The sequence below is a fragment of the Hylobates moloch genome, unplaced genomic scaffold (genome assembly GCF_009828535.3).
Source record: "Hylobates moloch isolate HMO894 unplaced genomic scaffold, HMol_V3 SCAFFOLD_22, whole genome shotgun sequence".
NCBI lineage: Eukaryota > Metazoa > Chordata > Mammalia > Primates > Hylobatidae > Hylobates > Hylobates moloch.
In genome coordinates this window covers 581,912-604,886 of record NW_026652297.1, presented here as the reverse complement: position 1 = coordinate 604,886, position 22,975 = coordinate 581,912, and the positions used below count along the sequence as shown (strand labels likewise).

At 44.6% G+C, this 22,975-nt stretch overlaps 1 protein-coding gene across 4 annotated transcripts in view; it reads left to right on the top strand.

Annotated features, from left to right (window-relative positions):
- SLC4A8 (solute carrier family 4 member 8) overlaps positions 1–22,975 on the top strand; it is a 228,456-nt gene that overhangs the window by 75,391 nt on the left and 130,090 nt on the right. For 2 of the 4 annotated variants that reach the window (XR_009211717.1, XM_058433741.1), the window contains exons 23-24: positions 4,973–5,064; positions 6,772–6,867. Coding sequence is in view for 3 of the 4 variants with exons in the window: in XM_058433741.1 (XP_058289724.1) it covers positions 4,973–5,064; positions 6,772–6,867 (188 nt within the window). In the remaining variant the exon portion in view is untranslated. Of the gene's footprint in view, positions 1–4,972; positions 5,065–6,771; positions 6,868–7,976; positions 16,707–22,975 lie in introns of those variants that run through there. The other 2 variants (XM_032143428.2, XM_032143427.2) reach the window with 2 other exon arrangements.

The following is a 22,975-nucleotide window of genomic DNA, read 5'->3' as shown; positions in this document are numbered from 1 at the left end:
CTCATGCCTGTAATCCCAGCACTTTGGGAGGCTGAGGCAGGTAGATCACCTGAGGTCAGGAGTTTGAGACCTGGCCAACATGGCAAAACCCTGTCTCTACTAAAAATACAAAAAAGTTAGCCAAGTATGTTGGCACATGCCTATAATCCCAGCTACTCAGGAGGCTGAGACAGAAGAATCACTTGAACCCAGGAGGCGGAGGTTGTAGTGAGCTGAGATCACGCCACTGCACTCCAGCCTGGGCGAAAGAACAAGACTTTGTCTCAAAAAAATAAAAATAAAAAAGATACGTGGACGTGTTTCTGACATTTGATGTGAAAAACATAGAGAATATAAAATGGAGCATACAGTAAGACTGTCAAAGAATCTCACTTTTACTAAAACATATACATATACACATACTGTACACACACACACGTGCATGCATGCACCCCCCCACACACATGAAAAAGATTGGAAGAAAATACACCAGAATGTTTATTGTGGTTCTCTATGTCTCTCTAGTTGGTAAGATTATACATTTTTTGATTAATTTCCTTCCTCCATATTTATTGAATCCTTACTCTGTTGGTCACTGTTCCAGATACAGTACTACACAGGACAGAGAGAGTCCCTGACTGACCCCATGGAGCTTACATTCTCTTGGAGGAGACACTGTCAACAAGCAAACAAGTCTATATTTGTTTTCTTGGTTATAGTGCTATAATTCTACACACACACACACACACACACTATATATATAATTTTAGGTAGTGATATGTTTTAAGAAGGTAGGGAGTGAGGGAGTTACTTTATTTAGGATGATTAGAGATGACTTCTGAGGAGACATCTGAGTAGAGACCTGAATAAAGTGAGAAGCAAATTATGAGAATATCTGGGAGTAAGAACATTCCAGGGCTGGGGTAGAGAAAATGCAAAGGTCTTGAGGAGGAATGAGCTTGGTGTGTTTGAGGAACACCAAGAAAGCCTAAGACTGGAAGGGACAGAGTGGTAGCAGGGAGACCAGCTAGGAGGCTGGCAGCAGCTCAGGCAACAGGGGAGGGTGGCTTATGTTAAGGTAGAGGGGATGAAAGTGGCTGAATTGGGTACTTATTTTGAAGATAGAGCTGACGGGTTTTGCTAATGATGGTGGGCATGGGTGAAAGAGGAATCAAGTATGACTCTCAGATTTTTGGACTGAACAACTGGATGAATGGTTGTGCTATTTATTAAGATGGGGAGGACCAAGGAGAGCAGCAGGTTTAGGAGGAAAATCAAGAGATCTCCTTTGGATGTTAAGTTTGAGTGGCTGGTAGACATTATGTTCCTTATTTTCCGAAATTCCTGAAGTAAGTACATATTTGTTATCACGTGTTACTTTATAAAATTATTTTAAAAGCTAAATGAAATAAAAAGAAAAAGATGAAGACTTGACCCCCAAATTTCTCTACCTCATAGCCAAGATTCATGTTCATTTCTTTATGTTGTTTTCAATTTTTTAACATAGTTTTCATATAACTATGATAATTATATAATTGTGAGTTTGTATTTATATATGTAGCACATATATATTCTGATTTTTCCCCTCAACCTGATTTCATAAGACACTTTCATGTTTCTATTTGTATCACGGTCCTATTTTTTAAATGGATGTATAATGTTCTATAGTATTATCTCATTTAATTTAAATATTTTTCATTTGTTAAAATTTTCGGTTGTTTTATATTACTTTAAACATCTTTGTACAGATAGTTTTTTCTCTGTAATTATTTTCTTTAAATTAGTGGGATTATTTTCTTTCTTTTTTTTTTTTGAGACGGAGTCTCACTCTTTCGCCCAGGCCGGAGTGCAATGGCGCGATCTCGGCTCACTGCAAGCTCCGCCTCCCGGGTTCACGCCATTCTCCTGCCTCAGTCTCCAGAGTAGCCGGGACTACAGGCGCCCGCCACCACGCCCGGCTTATTTTTTGTATTTTTAGTAGAGACCGGGTTTCACCATGTTAGCCAGGACGGTCTCGATCTCGTGACCTCGTGATCCGCCCGCCTCGGCCTCCCAAAGTGCTGGGATTACAGGCATGAGCCACGGTGCCCGGCCGGATTATTTTCTAAGAAAACATTTTATTATGGATTTCTAAAACAAGTTATTTTAGATTAAGGGCATGTGCAGCTTTGTCACATGGGTGTACTGAGTTACGCTGAGCTTTGGGCTTCCAATGATCCTGTCACCCGTAGTGAACATAGTAACCGGTAGGTGCTTTTCCAACCCTCCCCTGCCTTCCGCCTTTTGGAATCCCCAGTGTTTTTTGTTCTCATCTTTGTGTCCATGTGTACCCAATGTTTAGCCTCCACTTATAAATGAGAACATGCATTATTTGGTTTTTTGTTCGTGTGTCAGTTCACTTAGGGTACTGGCCTCCATCTGCATCCATGTTGCTGCAAAGGACATAGTTTTTTCTCTTTATGGCTGCGTAGTATTCCAAGAAACTACCGTTTCTTTATTCAATCCACCATTGATGGGCACCTTGGTTGATTCCATTTCTTTGCTATTGTTAATAGTGCTGCAATAAATATATGAGTGCAGATGTCTTTTCGACAGAACAATTTATTTTCCTTTGGGTATATATACCAAGTAATGGGATTGTTGGGTCTAATGCTAGTTCTATTTTTAGTTCTTTGAGAAATCTCCAAACTGCTTTCCACAGGGGCTGAACTAATTTGCATTCCCACCAACAGTGTAGAAGTGTTCAGTTTTCTCCACAATCATGCCAACGTCTGTTATTTTTTGACTTTTTAATAATAGTTATTCTGACTGATGTGAAATGGAGTCTCTTTGTGGTTCTGATTTGCATCTCTGATGATGCATGATGTTGACCAGTTTTTAATATGTTTCTTGGCCGCTTGTACATCTTCTTTTAAGAAGTGTCTGTTCATATCCTTTGCCCTTTCACTTCTATGCACCAATAACACCCAGGCTGAGATTCAAACCAAGAACACAATCCTAACTACAGTAGCCACAAAGAAAATGAAATACCTAGGAATATACCTAATCAAAAACATGAAAGCGCTCTACAGAGAGAACTACAAAACATTGCTGAAAGAAATCAGAGATGATTCTCTGAAAAAGAAGTCAGATTAGAAATGATTCTCTGAAAAAGAAATCATCTCTGATTTCTTTCAGCAGTGTGTTTTTTGTTTGTTTGTTTTGAGACAGAGTCTTGCTCTGTTGCCAAGGCTGGAGGGCAATGGCGTGATTTCAGCTCACTACAACCTCCTGCTCCTGGGTTCGAGCGATTCTCCTACCTCAGCCTCCCGAGTAGCTGGGATTACAGGTGCCTGCCATCACGCCTGGGCTAATTTTTGTATTTTTAGTAGAGATGAGGTTTTGCCATGTTGACCAGTCTGGTCTCGAACTCCTGACCTCAAGTGGTCTGCCTGCCTTGGCCTTCCAAAGTGCTGGGATTTAGGCATGAGCCACTGTGCCTGACCTCATTTTATTTTATTTTTTTTTGAGATGGAGTCTTCGCTCTGTCGCCCAGGCCGGAGTGCGGTGGTGTGATCTCGGCTCACTGCAACCTCCACCTCCCAGGTTCAAGGATTCTCCTGCCGCAGCCTCCCTAGTAGCTGGAACTACAGGCATGCACCACCACGCCCGACTAATTTTTTTTTTTTGAGACGGAGTCTCGCTCTGTTGTCCCCCAGGCTGGAGTGCAGTGGCGCGATCTCGGCTCACTGCAAGCTCCGCCTCCCGGGTTCACGCCATTCTCCTGCCTCAGCCTCTCCGAGTAGCTGGGACTACAGGCGCCCGCCACCTCGCCCGGCTAATTTTTTGTATTTTTAGTAGAGGCAGGGTTTCACCGTGTTAGCCAGGATGGTCTTGATCTCCTGACCTCGTGATCCGCCCACCTCGGCCTCCCAAAGTGCTGGGATTAAAGGCGTGAGCCACCGCGCCTGGCCCATGCCCTACTAATTTTTGTATTTTTAGTAGAGACGGGGTTTCACCATATTGGCCAGGCTGGTCTTGAGCTCCTGACCTCGTGATCCACCCACCTGGGACTCCCAAAGTGCTGGGATTACAGACGTGAGCCACTGCACCCAGCCAGCCTGACCTCTTTCAGCAGTGTTTTGTAGTTCTCTTCGTAGAGATTTTTTACCTTATGGATTATTATTATTTTATTTTTTTATTTTTATTTTTTTTTGAGATGGAGTCTCACTCTGTTGCCCAGGCTGGAGTACAGTGACACAATCTTGGCTCATTACAACCTCTGCCTCCTGGGTTCACGCCATTCTCCTGCCTCAGCCTCCCGAGTAGCTGGGACTACAGGCGCCCCCACCACACCTGGCTAATTTTTTATATTTTTAGTAGAAACGAGGTTTCACCGTGTTAGCCAGGATGGTCTCGATCTCCTGACCTCATGATCTGCCCCCCTCAGCCTCCAAAAGTGCTGGGATTATAGGCGTGAGCCACCACGCCCGGCCTACCTTATTGATTATTTTAAACCTACAAAAGTAGAAAGAAAAGACTTCTTATTGTTAATAATTTGTTTATTTGAATTAGCATCCAAAGAAGAGCCATATATTGCAATTGGTTGATATCTGTCTTAAATCTTTTTAGGGGTTCCCTTTCCATTTTTTTAAAGTTGAAGAAACAGGGTCTTTGACCTCTAGGGCTTCTCACCATTTAGATTTTGCTAAATGTGTCCCTTGGTGTCATTTAAAATGTTCTTCTGTCTGCTATATTCGTAGTAAATTGGTCATTAGATCTAGAGGTTTACTCAGATTGACATTTTCTTTTTTTCTTTTTTGAATGCCATTCCACATGTATAAATATCTGGTTGTCTCTCATTTTGTGGTAACTCAAATCTATGAAAGAACCTAATTATATTCTTTATAATAAATGCACAATGAAATTAGGTAGAAATTGTGGTAGAAGAATGGGCTGATGAACTTATGGTCTTACTTGGTCCAAGATATAATAAGGTTTCTTTTTCTTCCAGGAGGCCGAGAAAATGTTAGAAATTGGGGGAGACAAGTTTCCCTTAGAGAGCAGGAAGTTACTAAGTAGTCCTGGAAAGAACATCAGTTGCAGGTAAAACTTCCAAACACCACGGAGTTTACTTTTGGGTTGTTCTGGCTTTGTGGTGGTGGTGGTGTCACAAATGCAGCTGCTAGCATAAAGAGCTAAACATTCAGCCTCCCAGTTCCATCCTGTGAAAATACCTTGTCCACCTCATTGTTCGTTGAATACCTGCTATGTACCAGGCACTGTATCAGGTTATGGGAATCACAAGAAGAGAGCTAAGAAAGCCAACGTACTGAGTGCCTCCTTTGTGCTGGTTTTGTGCTAACGGGTTTGCTTACGTGTTGTCAGTTAACCTGTACTTACATGAATATCACTCTCCACATTTGTATAAGTGAAGAAACTAAGTCTTAGAGGGTTTTAGGTAATTTATCCAAAGTTACAATGTTGCTGAATAGAAAGATTAGGATTCAAACCCTGGTCTTCTTCTATTCCTCAAACCAGTGCTCCTTCTGCCTTTCTTTGCCACCTTCCAAAGATGAAAAGGATATGATCTTTATTTCCAGAGAGTTCTCAGCCTAGTAGGCATGAAATCCAATGCTTGGGCAAGCTTTTGGGGATAGGGAGAAATAGTCAATGTTAGCCTGGCTTGTGGCATCTGTAGTTCTGGGAGCAAGGGGGAATTGAACTGGGATCGTGAAAATTCCTTACTTCTGCCAATGATTTTAGCGCCTTTCTCTATCAAACCTATTGCTCACCACAAATGACAGGAAGCTAAATTGGTCCATTCATGGTTTTACTCCTGGTGTCTTGTTTCTGAATTGGAAGAGGTACACATAGCATTTGTGTACCTCTAGGTACCATAGGCTGAAAAACCTAGAGGTCAAGAGGGAGCAGAGAAGGAAGACAGCAGGATATCTGGGTCATTGAGATTCTGAAGAATTTACTGCTGAATCATTGAGTTGGTTGTGGTTTATACTGTGGGGGAAATTAGGACAGTCTTTTTCTTAATAATAGTCTTGGTTCTTAATAAACTTTCTACGTGTTGTTGTGGAAGGAGCCATGAGCTTGATTTATTTGGTGGCAAAGTAGGAACAATGTTTTCCCTTTAACAGGATGCTGCCTCCTCTCTTGGCATTTTCGAAGGAGATAATCTGGCTTGCAGAAAACGTCAAACTATTCTGTTTCTAGGAAACCAAGGGCTGGGTTCAAGGTCTTGATTCTCTACTTGCTGTTGTTTGACCTTGGATAGTCACTTAGCTCTGAGAGCTTTCATTTCTGCACCTTCAAAATGAGGATGTTAATAATCTCTGTTGCTATGATAGTTAAGATATTAGGAAAGTCCTTTGTGAACTATGAATAGAAGAGATTTGGCTGTTTAAATGGGAAAATGAATGAAAAGTGGCTGGCATACGGCAAGCGCTCAGTAAGTGGTAGTTCCTGATGCTGCACTGTTGATATCATAGCGTTGTCAGCAACATCTCCAGTGAGGCCCTTCGGAGGAGTGCACAGTTGTGGGGGCAGGACTGGCTGCCACCTGGCACATCAGCCCAGCTTTCAGCACCACCTCATGGGCCACCTTGCCTCTTCCCATTCCAACTTCAGTGGCTGCAGAAGAAAGATCAGACACCATCTTGTTCCCAGAATTCCTGAGAGCTGTTGGCTGCGTGGTCTCAAACCCCATCCTCTCCCTTCTGTGGGACAGTGATCATTGTAGACTGCGCTATGTATTTTACTTGTATGTCTGACATTCACTGTCCTAATCATTGATTTCAGATGTGACCCCTCTGAGATTAATATATCTGATGAAATGCCTAAAACTACAGTCTGGAAAGCTCTCAGTATGAATTCTGGAAATGCAAAGGAAAAGAGGTAAAGAGAACTGTAACCTCTGATTTTTACTTATTTCTGGCTTTTGACAATGGCAATATTGAAGGTAAAATGTGTTTTAGTTGTAAAATGGAATTTGTGTAATAAATAGCACTTCCAGGAACTGCCGTTAACCACATAAGAATAGCTATAAGCCTTAGAAAAGAAAAAATGTTTTCTAAATATCTGGTCAGGGTGTTTTAAGCAGCCCGTTTACACAGGTCCAAGGTCAGGAAGGGATTATTTTGGCATATAAATTTGCTTTGCCTGTTTATTTCCTTTAATCCTCTTTCTAGTTCTCTTTCAGAATCTAAAGGGCATGTCTCTGGTTACTGCAACCACACAAAGTAGAAAATTGCTAAAATATTCAGATAGTGTTGATAGTACTGATACATTCTTTAACCTATTTACCTTGTTACATAATGAGAACTAACAACAAGTAAAGATATTTGAAATATTAAATTGTAACTTTTTTTTTCTTTCTAATTTTTTCTTTTCCTTTTCTTATTTTTTTGTTTTTTTGAGACGGTCACTCTCTGTCTCCCAGGCTGGAGTGCAATGGCACAATCTCAGCTCACTGTAATCTCTGCCATGCAGGCTCAAGCAATCCTTCTGCCTCAGACTTCCAAGTAGGGAGTACAGGTGCATGCCACCCCTGCCAGCTAACTTTTGTATTTTTATAGAGATGAGGATTTACTGTGTTGCCCAGGCTGGTCTGGAACTCCTGGACTCAAGCGATCCTCCTACCTTGGCCTCCCAAAGTGCTGGGATTACAGGCGTGGGCCACTGCACCCGGCCGTAACTGTTTTTCTGTGTTGAAACCAAATACTGTATATCATTTACTAATAGCATAGATCAACCTTAATCAGGTTAATGAAGAAAATGGAAGAACTTGAGGCATTTTTGCCTGCACTGAGGTAGGCTATATGCCAAAATTTCTTGAATAATTTAGTCCAAATACCATTTAAATATAAGTAAATAACTGAAGACAGAATCTGAGGCCTTCTTAAAGTCAACTTTTCTAGTTAAAAAAAAAAAGCTAGAAATTAGGAAACCTGGTCCTTCGGTTAATTCCATGTATAACTTGACAGACCACTGTTTCTGGTGTTCAGTTTACTCAGCAGGAAAATGGAGATAATAATAACTAACTGCCCCACTCCTGAGGCTGCTCCGAGGAGAAATTGAAGTGCTCTGAAAAGTCACAGCCACCAGTGGGTGGTAGTGGTGATTTATGTCTTCATCGAATGGGTTAAAATGAATCTCTGCTGAATGTGAGTGAAATATAGAATCTTGTTTCCTTCGGAGGAAAATCCAGGCAGCTGTCGAAATGTATAACGCACGTGGTTATTTTTAGTTGAGAACTAGTCTACTTGTAAATGAACTTAAAATATAGCCAGATCCAAATTGTGGTGACATCTTCAAAGTATTGTGTTAAAAGGAGGAATGAATCATATGTTCCCTTTTTGTCTAATTGTAACACTTTTATTCAGTCTCTTCAACTAAGAGTCTTTGCTGGGATGGAAGATTTGGGCCGTGTGGTGCCTCAGGGAAGTTCTGGTTACAGAGAAAATGGCGAGTCTCTCAGAGAAGAAGCAAGACCAAGTCTGGCCCTGTCCTTGGTCATCTCAAAGCCATGCCGAAGCATTCAGTTATTCTTGGTGTGCATTGGAGGGCATCCAGCTATCCCCATAGCAGCAGCCAGTCACCAGATGTGAATGTGGAAGCAGAAGACCACCTCCTGTTGGTTCTTCTCCTCTTCCTTCTTTTTCTGTTTAGAACGGCCACTATTGAAGACCTAGCTTCCCATTTTCCAGACGTTTTCTGTGAAATTCTCTGCTGGCCTGCCAAGCCATATGGATTCATTCTGCCACGAGGAGTCCTTCAGTGAGGTCCCTCTTCCTAAAGGATGGAGTGGGGAGTAGGAGAGGATCAGAGAGGACATCCTCTCTGGCTCTCCAGTGCTCTTAGTGTCTGCAGGCTCCTAGGCAGCCCTGGGCCTTGGTTTGATTACCTCCCCTGGGGGATGCTGGTCAGACCCAGAGGTTGTCAGGAGTCGGCTACCAGGAAGATCCATGATCTGGGCATTGGCAGTGCCTGCCACCACAGCCAGGAAGATGCCTCTGACCTGGGTGCATCTCCATCACTCCCTAGCAGCAGCCTGCATAACTGGCAAGAACCTTGGATGATACAAGGGCCAAGAAGGGACATTTGAGTTGTGTCGCTTAGATAGGAAAGGGATCCAGGGAAAATCAACAGTAAGTGAGGATGAGCAGCGTCTCTTGGTTTTCATTGAGGATAGAGTAAGAGATTGAGTTTAGATTGCAACAGACGGAATTAGTTTAGATACCAGGAAGGACTTCCTAGCCTGAAGATTTGTCATAGTGTCTGCTTTCTAGATATCTGGGAAAGATTTGATAATAGTTGTTTGTGAATAGAAAGGAGGATATGATGTTTTTATTGGCCATTTTGCGGGACTCTTCGATGTCTTGCTGCTGTCTCTTGAGGATACATTCCAATTCCATCCTGGCGAGATCCAAGTGCTTACGTACTGTCTCCTTAGCTGCCTTAGTAGTGAACGATCATCAGTTCAATGGACCAAAATCACCTTCAGCCATGTGGTTTCTTCATCATCATGGATTTCTTTTGGTTGACAAACATTCTGGCTCTCAGATGCAAAAAGTCACACTGGGAAATGAACTGTAAGTGGTGAAATTAGTTTTGGTATTTAATTTAAAACTACATTTATAGTTTTTCTCTTCTCTTCTATGTTGCAATGAATGTAAAGTATTTGGGATCCAGTGCTTATAAACCTTTCCCTCCTTTGTGCACAGAATGTAACTAGCAAGCCCATTAGCACCCAGATAATTCTATCATGTTAGTTTTCCATCCTGGAAAATCTTTGTACAGTGGCAAGTTCCCCGATGTGTTTTTCTTTCTTAGGTGAAGGGTTGGTTATATCACTTTATTGAATTTTGCATTCCTTAGACTTTTAAAATATACTAATGTATTCTAGTCTTACTCTAAAGACCTTTGATGTTAAAGGAATCCTTCATTTATTTCATATTCCCTATCTCATGGGGCCACAATTATTTTAATACAGGATGATTTTCAAAATATTTTAACAACTGGTACAGGACAGATGCCAGCCACTCAGAAGGGATGCCTGCAGTAAACAAGCAGTATGTATGGTTGTACCAATGCCTATTGGCTGAACATTATGCTACTTTCAGATATTAAAATGATGTTCCTTTGAATTGTGGGTATTGTTCCTGGTTTGTCTCATTTCTATCACAAGGCTGTTTTGGGCACAGCCTTAGCTTCCTTTCATATATATATGGTGCAGACAGGATAGGTCATGCTTCTTAGAACCTGTATGGGCATTAAAATCTTCATGAGCCAAAGCTTCACATTTTAGCACTTTAGGATAACTACAGTAATTGTACTCATTTACCTGCCTAATTGGGACGAATTAAAAGGCAGCCTGTCAGGAGGATAAGCTTTCTTGCAGACTTTTCCCTTGTCCCTCTCTGGCTGCCTCCTTGAGCTTGCCACTTTTTCATCTTCATTGTTCCCTGAGAACATCTCCCCTTTCTTGCTCTATCTTGACCCTCCCATCTTTTCCTGCCACCTCTGTGTGGTGGGGTTGATGACCATTTCACCTCTTTCCCTAGCCTCAGAACAGCTGTAAGGAGTATATCAAAACTGGGTGAGAGTATCACTCAGAAAAATGCCTCTCCTAACACACTGATGTCTTGTGCTGCCTTGACTGCTTGAGGGGAGGAGCCTTCATTAACTCTGTGTAGTGCAGGTATAGGACCACCTGTGCACTTTAGGGTACTTCTCGAGCTAGACCCTCCCAGATCACTGCACCTTAGGAATGTTAGCTACTTTAAAAAATATATAATTTGGTGTGTTGTTGGGGCGAACTCGATGGGGGAGATTGTGAGTGAAGATGGGAAAGGATTTGGGTGGTTTTGCCACGAGGTGATGGTTGGGGTTGGGCGAATGGGTTGGATGATCCTGGCTCTGTGGGTGTGGTGCTCGGTTGCCTCCGTACAGTTGCAGTTCACCTTTGTGCATGGTGGTCACCAGTCACTCTAGGGATTGTAGGTCCCAATAGTGGTTCCAGCAGCCTGCACAGCTGGTACGAGGACAGCTGGAGGAGGGTCTGATATCCCTGCAAGTGATGCAGGATAAAACTTCCCAGCCAGGCGCAGTGGCTCACGCCTGTAATCCCAGCACTTTGGGAGGCTGAGACGGGTGGATCACAAGGTCAGGAGATCGAGACCATCCTGGCTAACATGGTGAAACCCTGTCTCTACTAAAAATACAAAAAAATCAGCTGGGCGTGGTGGCAGGCGCCTGTAGTCCCAGCTACTCAGGAGGCTGAGGCAGGAGAATGGCGTGAACCTGGGAGGTGGAGCTTGCCATGAGCCGAGATTGCACCACTGCACTCCAGCCTGGGTGACAGAGCAAGACTCCATTTCAAAAAAAAAAAAAAAAAAACAAACGAAAACAAAAACAAAAACTTCCCAATAGGAGGTATTCCTTGATGGCTCTCGAATGCATGAATGATATATCAGTTTGAAGTTTCTCGACCTTTCCATCAAGGATCTTGAATTTTTTCTCAATTATGCTTGCTAATATGTCAAAGGCCAAGTACACTGTATCAAACTTGCCGTCTATAAGATGCCAGATCAATCTAGTGTTTCAGCCAGTTCACTACTGACATCAGACTCAACTTTGTCCCCTCTCTTTCTTTTCATGCAAGAGACTTTAAGGGTAACCTCTTCAGTTGAAACTGTCTTGGAAGTGCAGCCCTCCTCCTGTGTGGCTAGAGAAAGAGATGGCACCAGGATCTCTTACGGCAAGTGCTCACAGGGCATGGGTGGTTTTGTCTAGTCCGGTCCTTTTGGGCGTGGTGATTTCCTGTCATCCTGGCGGTCTGACATTGCTTCTCACTGGATACTGATTGTGGCCTTTGACTCATTAGCTGATTGTTGGATCTCTTTGTGAGGTTCGATTTTTAAAAAATCTTTGTGTCCCTATGGACTGTCGCCTGTTGCAGATGATGGTGATTCTCTTCTTCTTTTTTTTGTCTCCAAGAGTTGCCTGGATGATTTCATGGGTCAGTCCACATGATTGCAGGATTTCCCATTGCTTATCTGTGAATGTTGATTGGCGAACCTGTCTGAGCTTTCAGCAGATGCATCCTTGAGCTTAGTTTCAGGAATTCTTCCTGGAATTGGTTTTCCTTGGTGGTAATTTCTCACGGTGGAGCTTGTTTCTGAGGCATGGTACGGTGCTGCGGAGGCAAGGCAAGGCTGTCGTGGTGATTTTCACAGCATCTGGATGGCAAATTGCCTTCACATAGGGAAACCACATGGGACTGATGGCTTTCTCAAGGGATCTCCAAGCATCTCTGAATTTGGGGATTTCATCAGTTACTCCTGGAATCAAAATGAGTGTGGAGTCATAATTTTTTTTTTTTTTTTGAGACAAAGTCTCACTCTGTCGCCCAGGCTGGAGTGCAGTGGTGCGATCTCATCTCACTGCAACTTCTGCCTCCCGGGTTCAAGTGATTCTCCTGCCTCAGCCTCCCGAGTAGCTAGGATTACAGGTGCACACCACCACGCCCACCTAATTTTTGTATTTTAGTAGAGATGAGGTTTCACTATGTTGGCCAGGCCGGTCTGAAACTCCTGGCCTCAGGTGATCCACCCACCTCGGCCTCCCAAAGTGCTGGGATTACAGGCGTGAGCCACTGCGCCTGGCCTCGAAATCTTTAAGGAAGTTATTTATCATCACAAGTGTTGTCATCTGTGACTCTTGGGCCACTTGATGAACCTGAACCATTAGTGGTTGTCCAGATCCTCCAACTTTTTCAGACGGTATTGCAATCAGGCTTTTATGACACCAGGGTATCCCACCTTTTTTGCAACATAGGCAGAAACACCAAGCTGTGGGCAATTGATGTGTGTGTCACTGGTTCCTGCAGCAGCTTTGAATGTATTAAATGTGTTTTCAACAGCCCTTGCATAGGTGTTATCTCTCGAATCTCTGTAAAGAGCACTAAGGGTACGTAGTGTTGCATGACATAATCCAAGCCTATGAGCTGTGTCATCCAGGACTGTTGGAATTTTGCATGTGTCTGTTCCATATCCCACTGGTAACCAGCTTACAGACCTTCTGTCAGCTTGGCTTACATTATCATCAACAGGTTGCCGTAGTGATGATATGATGCTGGACACAATCATTGTGCACGTTGTTAATTTGGTATGGTGGTGCCACACATTATCACTGTACAGTATTAACAAGGCTGGAATATGGCCCTCTGCTGTAGGGGGCGTGGCACCTGTGACTTGCACTGGAATAAGTAGGAGGCTTTCCCCAAAGGATATGGAGACTGATGTGTGCTCCATATCTTGAGGGGACCTCTTTTGGTTTCCTTTGGCTGGGTCTGTTAGTTACTTTTGAAGGCCATGCCAACCCTTTTAGGCCATTAAATTTTTCTCAAACAATAGCCAGCCTCATTGCTTCATCTCTGTGGTAGGAACCATTCCCTACTCTTACTCCCTCCTCTTGTCCAGCTTCCACCAAACACTCAACCCGAGTCCTGGCTGCTTTCTTGCTTAGGTCTGTGGCTGGTGACTGTGGCGAAACAGTCAAGGTGGGCAGTGTTTGGGGTAGGAAATGAGTAGAGGTGAAGCAGCAGCAGTGGGTGTGTGGGTGTGTGTGCACACATGTGCATTTTCATGTGTGTATGTTGACAAATAAGAGTGTAGCCATAAGATTTCATTGTTATTACCAGTCTTTGTGTACCTATCTGGAGGGACATTAAAAAAATATGGCCATTCTCCCATCTAGGGGGTTCCCATCTCAGATTTCTCTGATAAGAGTAGTTTGAGAACAAATACAGATTCGTCTATGGGAAAAGATGTTTAAACTCAGCATGAAGGAGAAACAAATTTAGGAGTGGAAAGCAAGGCAGGTAGTTAGGTGATTTCCATGTCCACATTTGCTTGGGCCAGGGAAGTGGTGCACCTCTTTTATGACAATGGGAGATTTCAGAAACAGTTTGAGTGTTGGCAGACCAATGCCCTGATAAGCTTGTGGTGTAGAGGTAGGAAGGGAGGTAGGCCAGAGATTTGAGAAAATGATGGTGGGTGGGATCTTAGCTCTAAATGAAAACAACGGGACTTACTAAGTGGGTGGATTACTTGCTAGCCATGACTTTTAGGGAAGGGTAGGTCTGGAGAGAAGGTGAAGACCAGCAGAAATATACTGTGAAATTGCCAAATATATTTGGTTGCAGAAAACACAGCCTGGCTCTTTGTGGCTAGATGTGACTTCCAACTTCTGAAGACAGGATTGCCAAGAGATGTGATCTTTCCACATACAGCTCCTGTCCCCATCTCTTTATGTGTAGAGACCTGGATTTGGGGTAGTGGGGTAGTAAACCATATATTTCTAAAAGACAGTGTGAAGAGTCACTGTTTCTCTTTGTCTGGGATGTGATTGGCTTTTGTTTTTTGTTTTTTGTTTTTGAGATGGAGTCTCGCTCTGTCGCTTTGTCGCCAGGCTGGAGTGCAATGGCACGATCTCAGCTCACTGCAACCTCTGCCTCCTAGCTTCAAGTGATTCTCCTGCCTCAGCCTCCCGAGTAGCTGGGACTATAGGCGCGCACCACCATGCCCAGCTAATTTTTGTATTTTTAGTAGAGACGGGGTTTCACCATGTTGGCCAGGATGGTCTCGATCTCTTGACCTCATGATCCACCCGCCTTGGCCTCCCAAAGTGCTGGGATTACAGGCTTGAGCCACCGCACCCGGCCAGTGATTGGCTTTTAAATTAATCATAAATGTTTGATAAAATTCTGGTGCGTGCTAAGTCCCAGGCCTGGTTGATATCTCAGACTATGATAGCTGTGACCTTCAAGAAATTTCTGGCTTGGGGAATCTGTAGTTTCTGGTTGTTCAAAAAAGATAGTTCTTAGTCCTACTTTATTTTCTACCCACTCAACTCTCCAGACTTCCCTCTTAGTAAAGGAATTAGTAATTCTCCCTGCATCTTCTCTGTTGATTTCAATGTCCATGTTCTGAGTCTCGAGTTTTCCTGAAGCATAGGAGTAGGCTTGGCCCCAGAGCCCCTGGCTTTTTCAACGAGCATCAGAAATGCTATCAATATATTCTCTCTGTCGCTTTATCAGCTTCTCTAAATTTATTTTGTAAGGAAGTCAGCACCTCCTTCCAGGACTTTACAGTTGTCTTTGCCAATTTCTTCCTGGATTTTCCTTGAACTTCTCAGGTTTCCAAGCCACATCCTAGCAGGGCATCCAGGAACCTTGCACTGAACCTCTCAGCTCTTTTGACTTTCTTCTGGTCATAGGTGTTGGGCCTGCCATTAGGTAGAAGTCCTTTGAGCAGACCCGAGGTGGCCAAATGAGACATTGTCCAAGTTCCTCCCTCCTTTACTGTCTCGGCTTTTTCAAGTACCCCTTTCACCTCTCTTTTCTGCCTTTTCCTCAGTCTGTCAAGTTCTTTGGAGGAAAGAAGTTCTAGGTCAGAGGTCCTAAAACCACCACCAGCTGGGGGTGGTGAGAATGGTGAGGAGTTGGACAGTCCCGGGGCTTTTTTGAAAGGAGACTTTATGGTTATTTCCCCTATTTAGGGTGAGGGACTAAGAATTCTCAAGGCTTCAGTTTCATCCATATTTCAGTGTAGGCAGAAAAGCACATTTCAAAGCCAAATAGAAATGATTTTCTACTAAGCCTATCCTTTATGATTCTTGGTTCTCTCGGTCTCTTAATATTAATTATAGAGAATGGCAGTTGAGTCAGTTAACATCTTTTCATCAGAAAGGAGGGTAATATTCATAACCAAAAGAGACGTGAAGGAACTACATTACTGCTTGAAGTGCAACAAGAGGAAAGGAGTGTTGTGTGAACCTTTTCAACAGGGAAATTCAGAAAGTGGAATGATTCATCCATAGGCGTAATTCTTTTAGGAGATTCTGTGCTCAAAGGGAAGGGAATGGTTTCTGATCCTTCTGAAGAGAAAAGGAATAGCATTTTTCTTAAACCTAACCCAGTTTCAGCATTGGAGAATACAGAACTTTTTCTTCTAGCTGATGGCATTAATATTTCTTGAGAGAGAGAACCCACTCACGGCACTTTTCTGAGCCCAGCAGAAATCAGCGGAGCTTGGGCTTCGCTTAGCAGGTTTGCAATTGACTTCAACATGCAGGCTTTTCACATGTGCAATAATGCTGGAAACAGAAGCACCAAACTGATTGTGCAATTACTCCTTTTGTAGAAGAGGCCAAAATCCTCCTCCTCCTTCCTTTCTCCTATATTCACTCCTCCAGGATCATAAAGCCTCCCTCTTGTTTATCTGTGTCTGTCTGTCTGATTGGTTAGATTTGGCTGCCCTTCCAAGCTAATGGTGTCAGGTGGAGAACAGAGCAACCTTCCCTCGGAAGGGGACAACTCGAGGTGCTGGTACATTTCCCTTGTTTTCTATGTTCTTCTTTCTAGTGGGTCTCATGTAGGGATAGAGATATTTTTTTGTTTTAGAGATTCCAAAGTATATATTTTTAGTGTAAGAAATGTACCCTCTCCACACTCCGTGATGTAAATAGAACCAGGAATAAATGTGTCATTGTGATAATCCCATAGCAATTTGTGGTAAGAACAAGACCCCCTTCCCTCACCACCAAGTCTCGTGGTCTGTGTCTGTGAACCAGGGCAGGTAATTGTGACACTGCATCTCATAGACCTCTGCCTGCCTAGATTTTTGTGTGCTCACCTCAATGGGTGAAAAATAAAGTCTGTGTAAACTGTTTGCACCTGTGGTGTTCTTTGAGTCCAAATGAAGGGGCTGAGCCAATGCTGACCAATTTCAGAGCGTGTGAATGAGAGTGTGAAGATGGGGGAAGAAAGGCGTGGTGACTGCTGAGAGTGCCTAGGAGGGATGTGTGCATCTCCCTGGTGCAGAGCATGAAGGAGGCTGTCAGGGCCTCTCTCATGGGATGGCTAAGCTTATGTTGGCGGAACAGACAGCCTGAAAAGAGAGCTCATTCTGAAGATACAACAGGCCAATGAGAGTACTTGTTAATATTTAGGGACTCTGCTGCCTAGAAATTCAGATTTTAAAAATCTGCGGTCACGCCAGAGTTGGCTTTTTTGGGTGGGGGAGGCATGTTGTGTTTCTCTTCCTCTGATATCTCATTGTTGGAGACTTAGAGAAGAGGGGGAGAGGGAAGCAATGGAGGGATAGTAGAGTGGCCAGTGAGGGGGTGAAAGGAAAAGGTGAGGGAGCCCAGCAGCAGCTTTATTGAGTGCCAAGAAAGGCACCCACTGAGAACGTCCTGAACATGTGGCACCGTGTGGACATTTATTACACACCCAGTGCCAGCACAGCCTGTGGCCTACAGACAGAGAGCTCACTAGTTCTGAGGCCTTTTGCTATCTTTTGGCTATTCTTTATCCCAACAGTACACACATCATGCCCTTTGTCTCACAGAGAGACACGCTTAGATTGCATTGAGTAGAGCATAGGAAGGCTGCTCCTGCAGGAAACAGAGCCAGTTCTGATGCCTTGGACTGTGGAGGGGCTGGGGTACAAGTGCAGAGAGATGACATGTATCATTTTCACACTCAGGGTTGTTAAGGATTCCATTAATTGATATGAGAAAAGTGCTTACAACAGCACCTGCCTCATGGTAAGCACATAGTAAGCAATAAAAAATTTGGAGGTAGGTGATTCCTGGGTTGGTTAATTCAGCAATAATCCTATCAGGGCTCTGGTCAGCTTCTCTGCAGTTCTCTTGGGTTTTCCCCTCATAGTCGCAAGATGGCTCCTGAAGCTCCAGGTGTCACATCTGCAGCATAACTTCCAAATGCAGATAGGGTGAGAGGGTTTTCTAGCTTCCCCCATTCTCTCTCTAAAAAGGGGAAAATCTTTCCCAAAAGGCCACCTTCCTCCTATGTCATTGGTTGGAACTGAATCACATACTCATCTCTAAGATGAGAAAAGGGGAATGGGATTATCATGTTTGGTTTGAACCCATTAGACGCATCCTGTGGGGTCGGGCCCATCTTCTGTAACCATTTTGCTGCTCTAATACTTATACACAATCAGGGTCCTGTTAGCAAAGGATAGGCAGGAGTTGCGAGTGATTACGTGTCCCAAAGTGACTGCCAGTGGGCCCAGGAGAACCTGCACCACGGGGCCCCTGCAGAGCTGGAGCCGGAGTGTAGAGGGCCACGAACCTCAGCAGCAGGGATGCTGGGAGGCCAAGAAACTCCTCTGAAGGTCAGTGGGGAGATTTCTAACGCATCGGTACCTGAGTCCCACTGTACGCCAGTTACACAGACTCTCTGGAGGGGAGCCAGGTGCCAATATCTGTGAAACCCTCTCCAGATGATTCTTCTTTGCAGGCAGGGTTGAACGTCAGCTGCCACAATGCTTCTCCTCTGCCTTGACCAGGCTCTTCTGTGTCTGCTTCACTTCCAGCTCTCCACTCTGTAATACTCAGCTCTGCTACAATGTCAGTTTCTCCTGCCTAGATTATCACAGCCTTAACCAACTCCAGTTTCTTTCCGCTTCAACCCCCACTCTTCACAGCTTCATTGCCTCTGTATTTCCAAAGTCAGATTCCCAAGACTGAGAATGCAATTGCTCGTCATTTCTCAGCAGGCCACACTGTAGGTCCCTGGCCAGCCTATGGGTTAGGGGCCTTTGGGTCTGAAGCCACCTTTGGGCCAACCAGGGAAGAGTGAGAGTGAAGTGATAAAGAATATGGCAGGTGAAGGGTGTTCCTTGTCAGGGTTGCGACTTCGTTTCCCCTAGAAGAAAACAAGGGCCAGAGAGACATAGTAAGGATGTGTCTAGTTATCTTAGTGATGTCCAAAGCCTGTTCCCCGTTACAGACCTGGCTACAGAATTACCCCTTTTACGTTTTGCTTGTGTTTAATTATAAAGACACAGAGGCACATACTTAGAAGAACAACCTGCAAGTCACTGCATTGCTGCCTCGACAGAGCACACTTTCCATGGCCGCACTTGCTTGTGACGTCAGTGCTCACAGATAGAGGGAAGCACAGAGCTTCCCTGTCCAGAGGCTGAGGGCATGGTTGGGGACTTTAGCAAGAGATGGTGTATAATATATAACAAGCCAATCGGGTACAAACCTGCCTGAGTTCAAGTCCCAGCTCTGTCCCCATAGCTGTATGCCCTTGGGCTACTTGCTTCATCTGTGCCTCAGTTTTTTCACCTGCAAAATGGGAGTGATAATACTACCTACTTTATAGGGTCAATAAGGAAGAGTCATGAATTCACAAGCATGCTAAGGCAGGGTCCCCTCCATGTGCCCTCTGAGCCTCCTCTGGTAGCAGCAGGTCCTCCCTCCTCTTGCCCTTTTGATGCTTGGATTTGCAGCTGTGTGGTGGAGTTGACCCCTAGAGTCCAGGGGACAGGAGTCATGGTCACTGTGACCTTTGTCTGTGTGGTTTATAGGTATTAACTCATAGGAAGAGAGACTTTGCTTGGGCTCGTAGTGTACACCACGTTCTCCAGCACAACTTCTACCTTTCATTTGGAGTTAGGGAATGTTTGCCCAGTTGTAAGATCATCAGTACTTTATTTGGCCATTGATCTTTGGTGTATATGGAGGGACTGGAGGGTGGGAGTGGAAATAGTGCTATGGTCAATACCCCTAAAGGGTAGTGACCATTTGTCTACTAATATTACCATAGTCCCCAAAGCCCGTCCACTCTCTCAGAAATTACACAATGCGTTATCATCACCAGATTTCCCTAATAGCCACAGTGGACAAGGAGAAAATACCTTGGCCTTCACTACCCAGGCTAAACAGTAGTAAAACAGTTTTCTGCTAACTTTGAGCTGTGGGATTCCAGCACTAGTTTTGAGTCATAGGGGCCTCCATGTCTAGTTTTAACAGTTTCATCATCACAGTCATCGTCATCAAAGGCCTGCTTTGGGCATTTCATAACCTACCATGCAAGGTTGAAGCACTTCACTGAGAGAATCACCAGCAGTAGTGGACAGCACCTGGTGTGTGTGTGTGTGTGTGTGTGTGTGTGTGTGTGTGTGATAAGCATGTCACAAATACATTCTCTGATCTAATCCTCACCACACACACAATGGGTACTATTCCTTCTACAGATGAGGAAACTGAAGCTCAAAAAGGTAAATAAGTTACTGAAGTTCACATAGCTGGTAAGTGGCAGAACCCAGGGTGAAGTCATGTTTGTTTGTCTGGAATCTGTGCTCTCAGCTTCCCCTCTCTACTGAATCCATTAGGGGGTCTGACTATGGGATCGTGACTATGAGGGCTGCTTCTAAAACACAGGCCTGATATGTAAGTTAAAGGACATACTGAAAAATAAAACAGTAGAGAAATGTGAAATGAGAGAACATACTATCACATCACTTGTAAATAGCAAGAGAAGTTGAGAAGGTGAATAAGAATTCAAATTCTTCTTCTGGAACAAGTCAACAAATTCACATTCTAGAATTTGTTCCAGGAAGTATTCATAGGATATGGCAGATATGCAACTGTTTTTTAATGAATGAGCAAAGAAAGTCTTCCCTGCTCCTGAGCAATCCTGGAAAAGTTTTCCCAGGAAGAACACAGGACTCATTAAGATGTGAAGAACTCAAGCACCGATCAAATATTTTGGTAATTTAAATAAATAATTGCCACATCATAATTTATTGCATCCCTTTCCCTACCTTGTGCTCAGGGGAGCCATGGTTTCAGTCTACCTGACAGCGGTCAGACCCCACAGAAGGCACTATGGTCTGTTCAGAGGCTGCTGGAAAAACAGAGAAACCAAAGCCTGCCACGAGGAGGACCTGTTGAAGGAAATGACGAAGAGACTCGGGGAGTGCTGGCAGCTGGGTTGATCTCATCGTTGTCCTCAAAATTCATGCCTGAGGACACGAGTTTTGCCGGGCGTGGAGGTGAAATGAGTTCTCTGAGGATCTACAACTGGCCTCACATAAAAAACGAGACTATATATGCAAAGCACAGTGGTGAGGCCTGTGGGTTCTGCAGCATCAGGGAGGGGACCCTTTCAGAGACAGGGAGGCCTTCAAAGAGAAGACAGGGTTGGAGGAGGAAAAGAAGTTACGGGTTGGGTCCCACAGGCAGGATGACCACGAATTGATTGGTTTGCTTGCAGTTAAGGGTTTTGTATCAGGAAGCAATTGTGCTTAAAATAGGAGACCCAGGAAAGAAGACCTTAAATGCCAGGTTATGAGGTGGGGACTATCCTGTAAGCTCTAAGGCACCATCAGATGGGAGATGTGTGCTCACTGGCATTTTAGAAAAATTCATCTTGTAGCAGTGAGGGAGAAGAATTGGAAAAGGGAAAAACTTGATGTAGCCAGGCCACGGCAGGGCAATGGTGATGGGGAGGAAGAGGGAAGATAAGGAGACAAATGAAGAAACAGCAGACTTGGAGCCCATGAGTGACTGGCCGTGGAGGAAGTGCAGGTGCAGCAAAACAGCACCCTGATGTCATGCGTCTGAGAGAAAAGCTGTCATGTGAAATAAAGATTAAGCTCATTTGACAGAGCTCTAGAGGATGTAACCAAGACCGCCTTATCTTCTGGGAGGCAGATTTGGGCTCAGTGTGAGGAACTCACAGCTAATGCTGTCCCAGAATGGACTTGGCTGCCCTGGTACCAGCAAGTGCCCAGGGTTGAGGATGCCAGGAAGCTGCAGGTGTGGGAGGATGGACTTGAGGGCCCATGACTTCAAGACAGGGACAGAGAGGGCGCTGCAGACAGACACCGCCTGGAAGCAGGATGAGAGATGGGAGGATGGTGACGAAGGAGTGGGTGGGGAACAGATGTCTACGTTAGGAGGAGGGAGCAGACGGGTGCGGGGAAGAAAGCATGGGTGGGATGAGGCTGTCTGCGGCTAAGGCCCAGCACTTGGAGTCCCCACTGCTCGGAGGCTGGATCTTTGAGTGACATGGGACCCAGGTTTTGTGGGTCTAGGTTAAAAACAGAGTTTCATAAGAACACAGGAAAGTATTTTCATGACTGTCCCACCTCCAGCTGCCATTGTAGGACTTCCAGACCCTCTTAAAAGTCCTTAGGGCAGAATGTCTGACCTCAGTGGCAACCTCCCCATTCTAGGCTCCAGTTCCAGCTCTCTGTGTCATCCCCACTGCTTAGCAAGACCTGTGCTGCCACTGGCTCCATCACCCATTGCCCACATGTTGTGCCACTCCACCCTGCACGGGGCCAACACCCCTGTGTGCGGATGGCATTGGCTCATGGGGGGCCTCAGTGCAGCAGCGCCAAGCTGTTTTCCCTGATCTAGGAGTGAAGAGCCTTCCCCCGTACATTGAGGCACCCTCTGCCAATGGATTCCCACAGCTAAGTTGTCAAGGTTTCCCCAGTGGGTCAAAGGGAGAGAGTTCATTGCAAGGTGGCCCAGGTCCCACAAAGAGGACGGAGCAGGTTGACCCTTACTGCTAATTCTCCACCCAGGTCCAATCAGATGTGGCCAGTGTCAGTGTCAGGCAGATGGCAGAGGCTGTGAGTGAGGGCTGCTCTTAGATGGAAATACGGGTAGGACTGGCAATGAGTGTCATCTCTAATACGCTATGAGTGCTCAGGAAGTGCCAAACGCTGTACTTCAAGTGCGTAATTCATCTAACTCTCACAACAGTAGGCATTGTGATTCCTTTTTTACAGGTGTGGAAACTGAGGTTAAGAACAGTTAAGTATTTGTATGATGTACAGCCAGTAGATGGCAGAGCTAAGATTCCAACCTAGGTCTTTCTGAGTCCAAAGCACATTTGTGCTCAAATATACATCACTGTTATAACCACGCTGGTTCAGCTGGTCTAGTTTTCTAGACCCAGAAGACCATTTTGAGAGCTGAGTATTTGGTTTGGCCATATCTACACTGACTCGTCTATTGAATCAACAAATAATAATGGAGCGCATGCCCTGTGCCAGCCCCCATCCCTGATGCTCAGGCCACAGAGGTGAACAACTCAGGAGTTTCCAGCCCGGAAAGGAGCAACAGAAATAAGCACATTACAGTGAGGAGGAGGCTGGTCTCA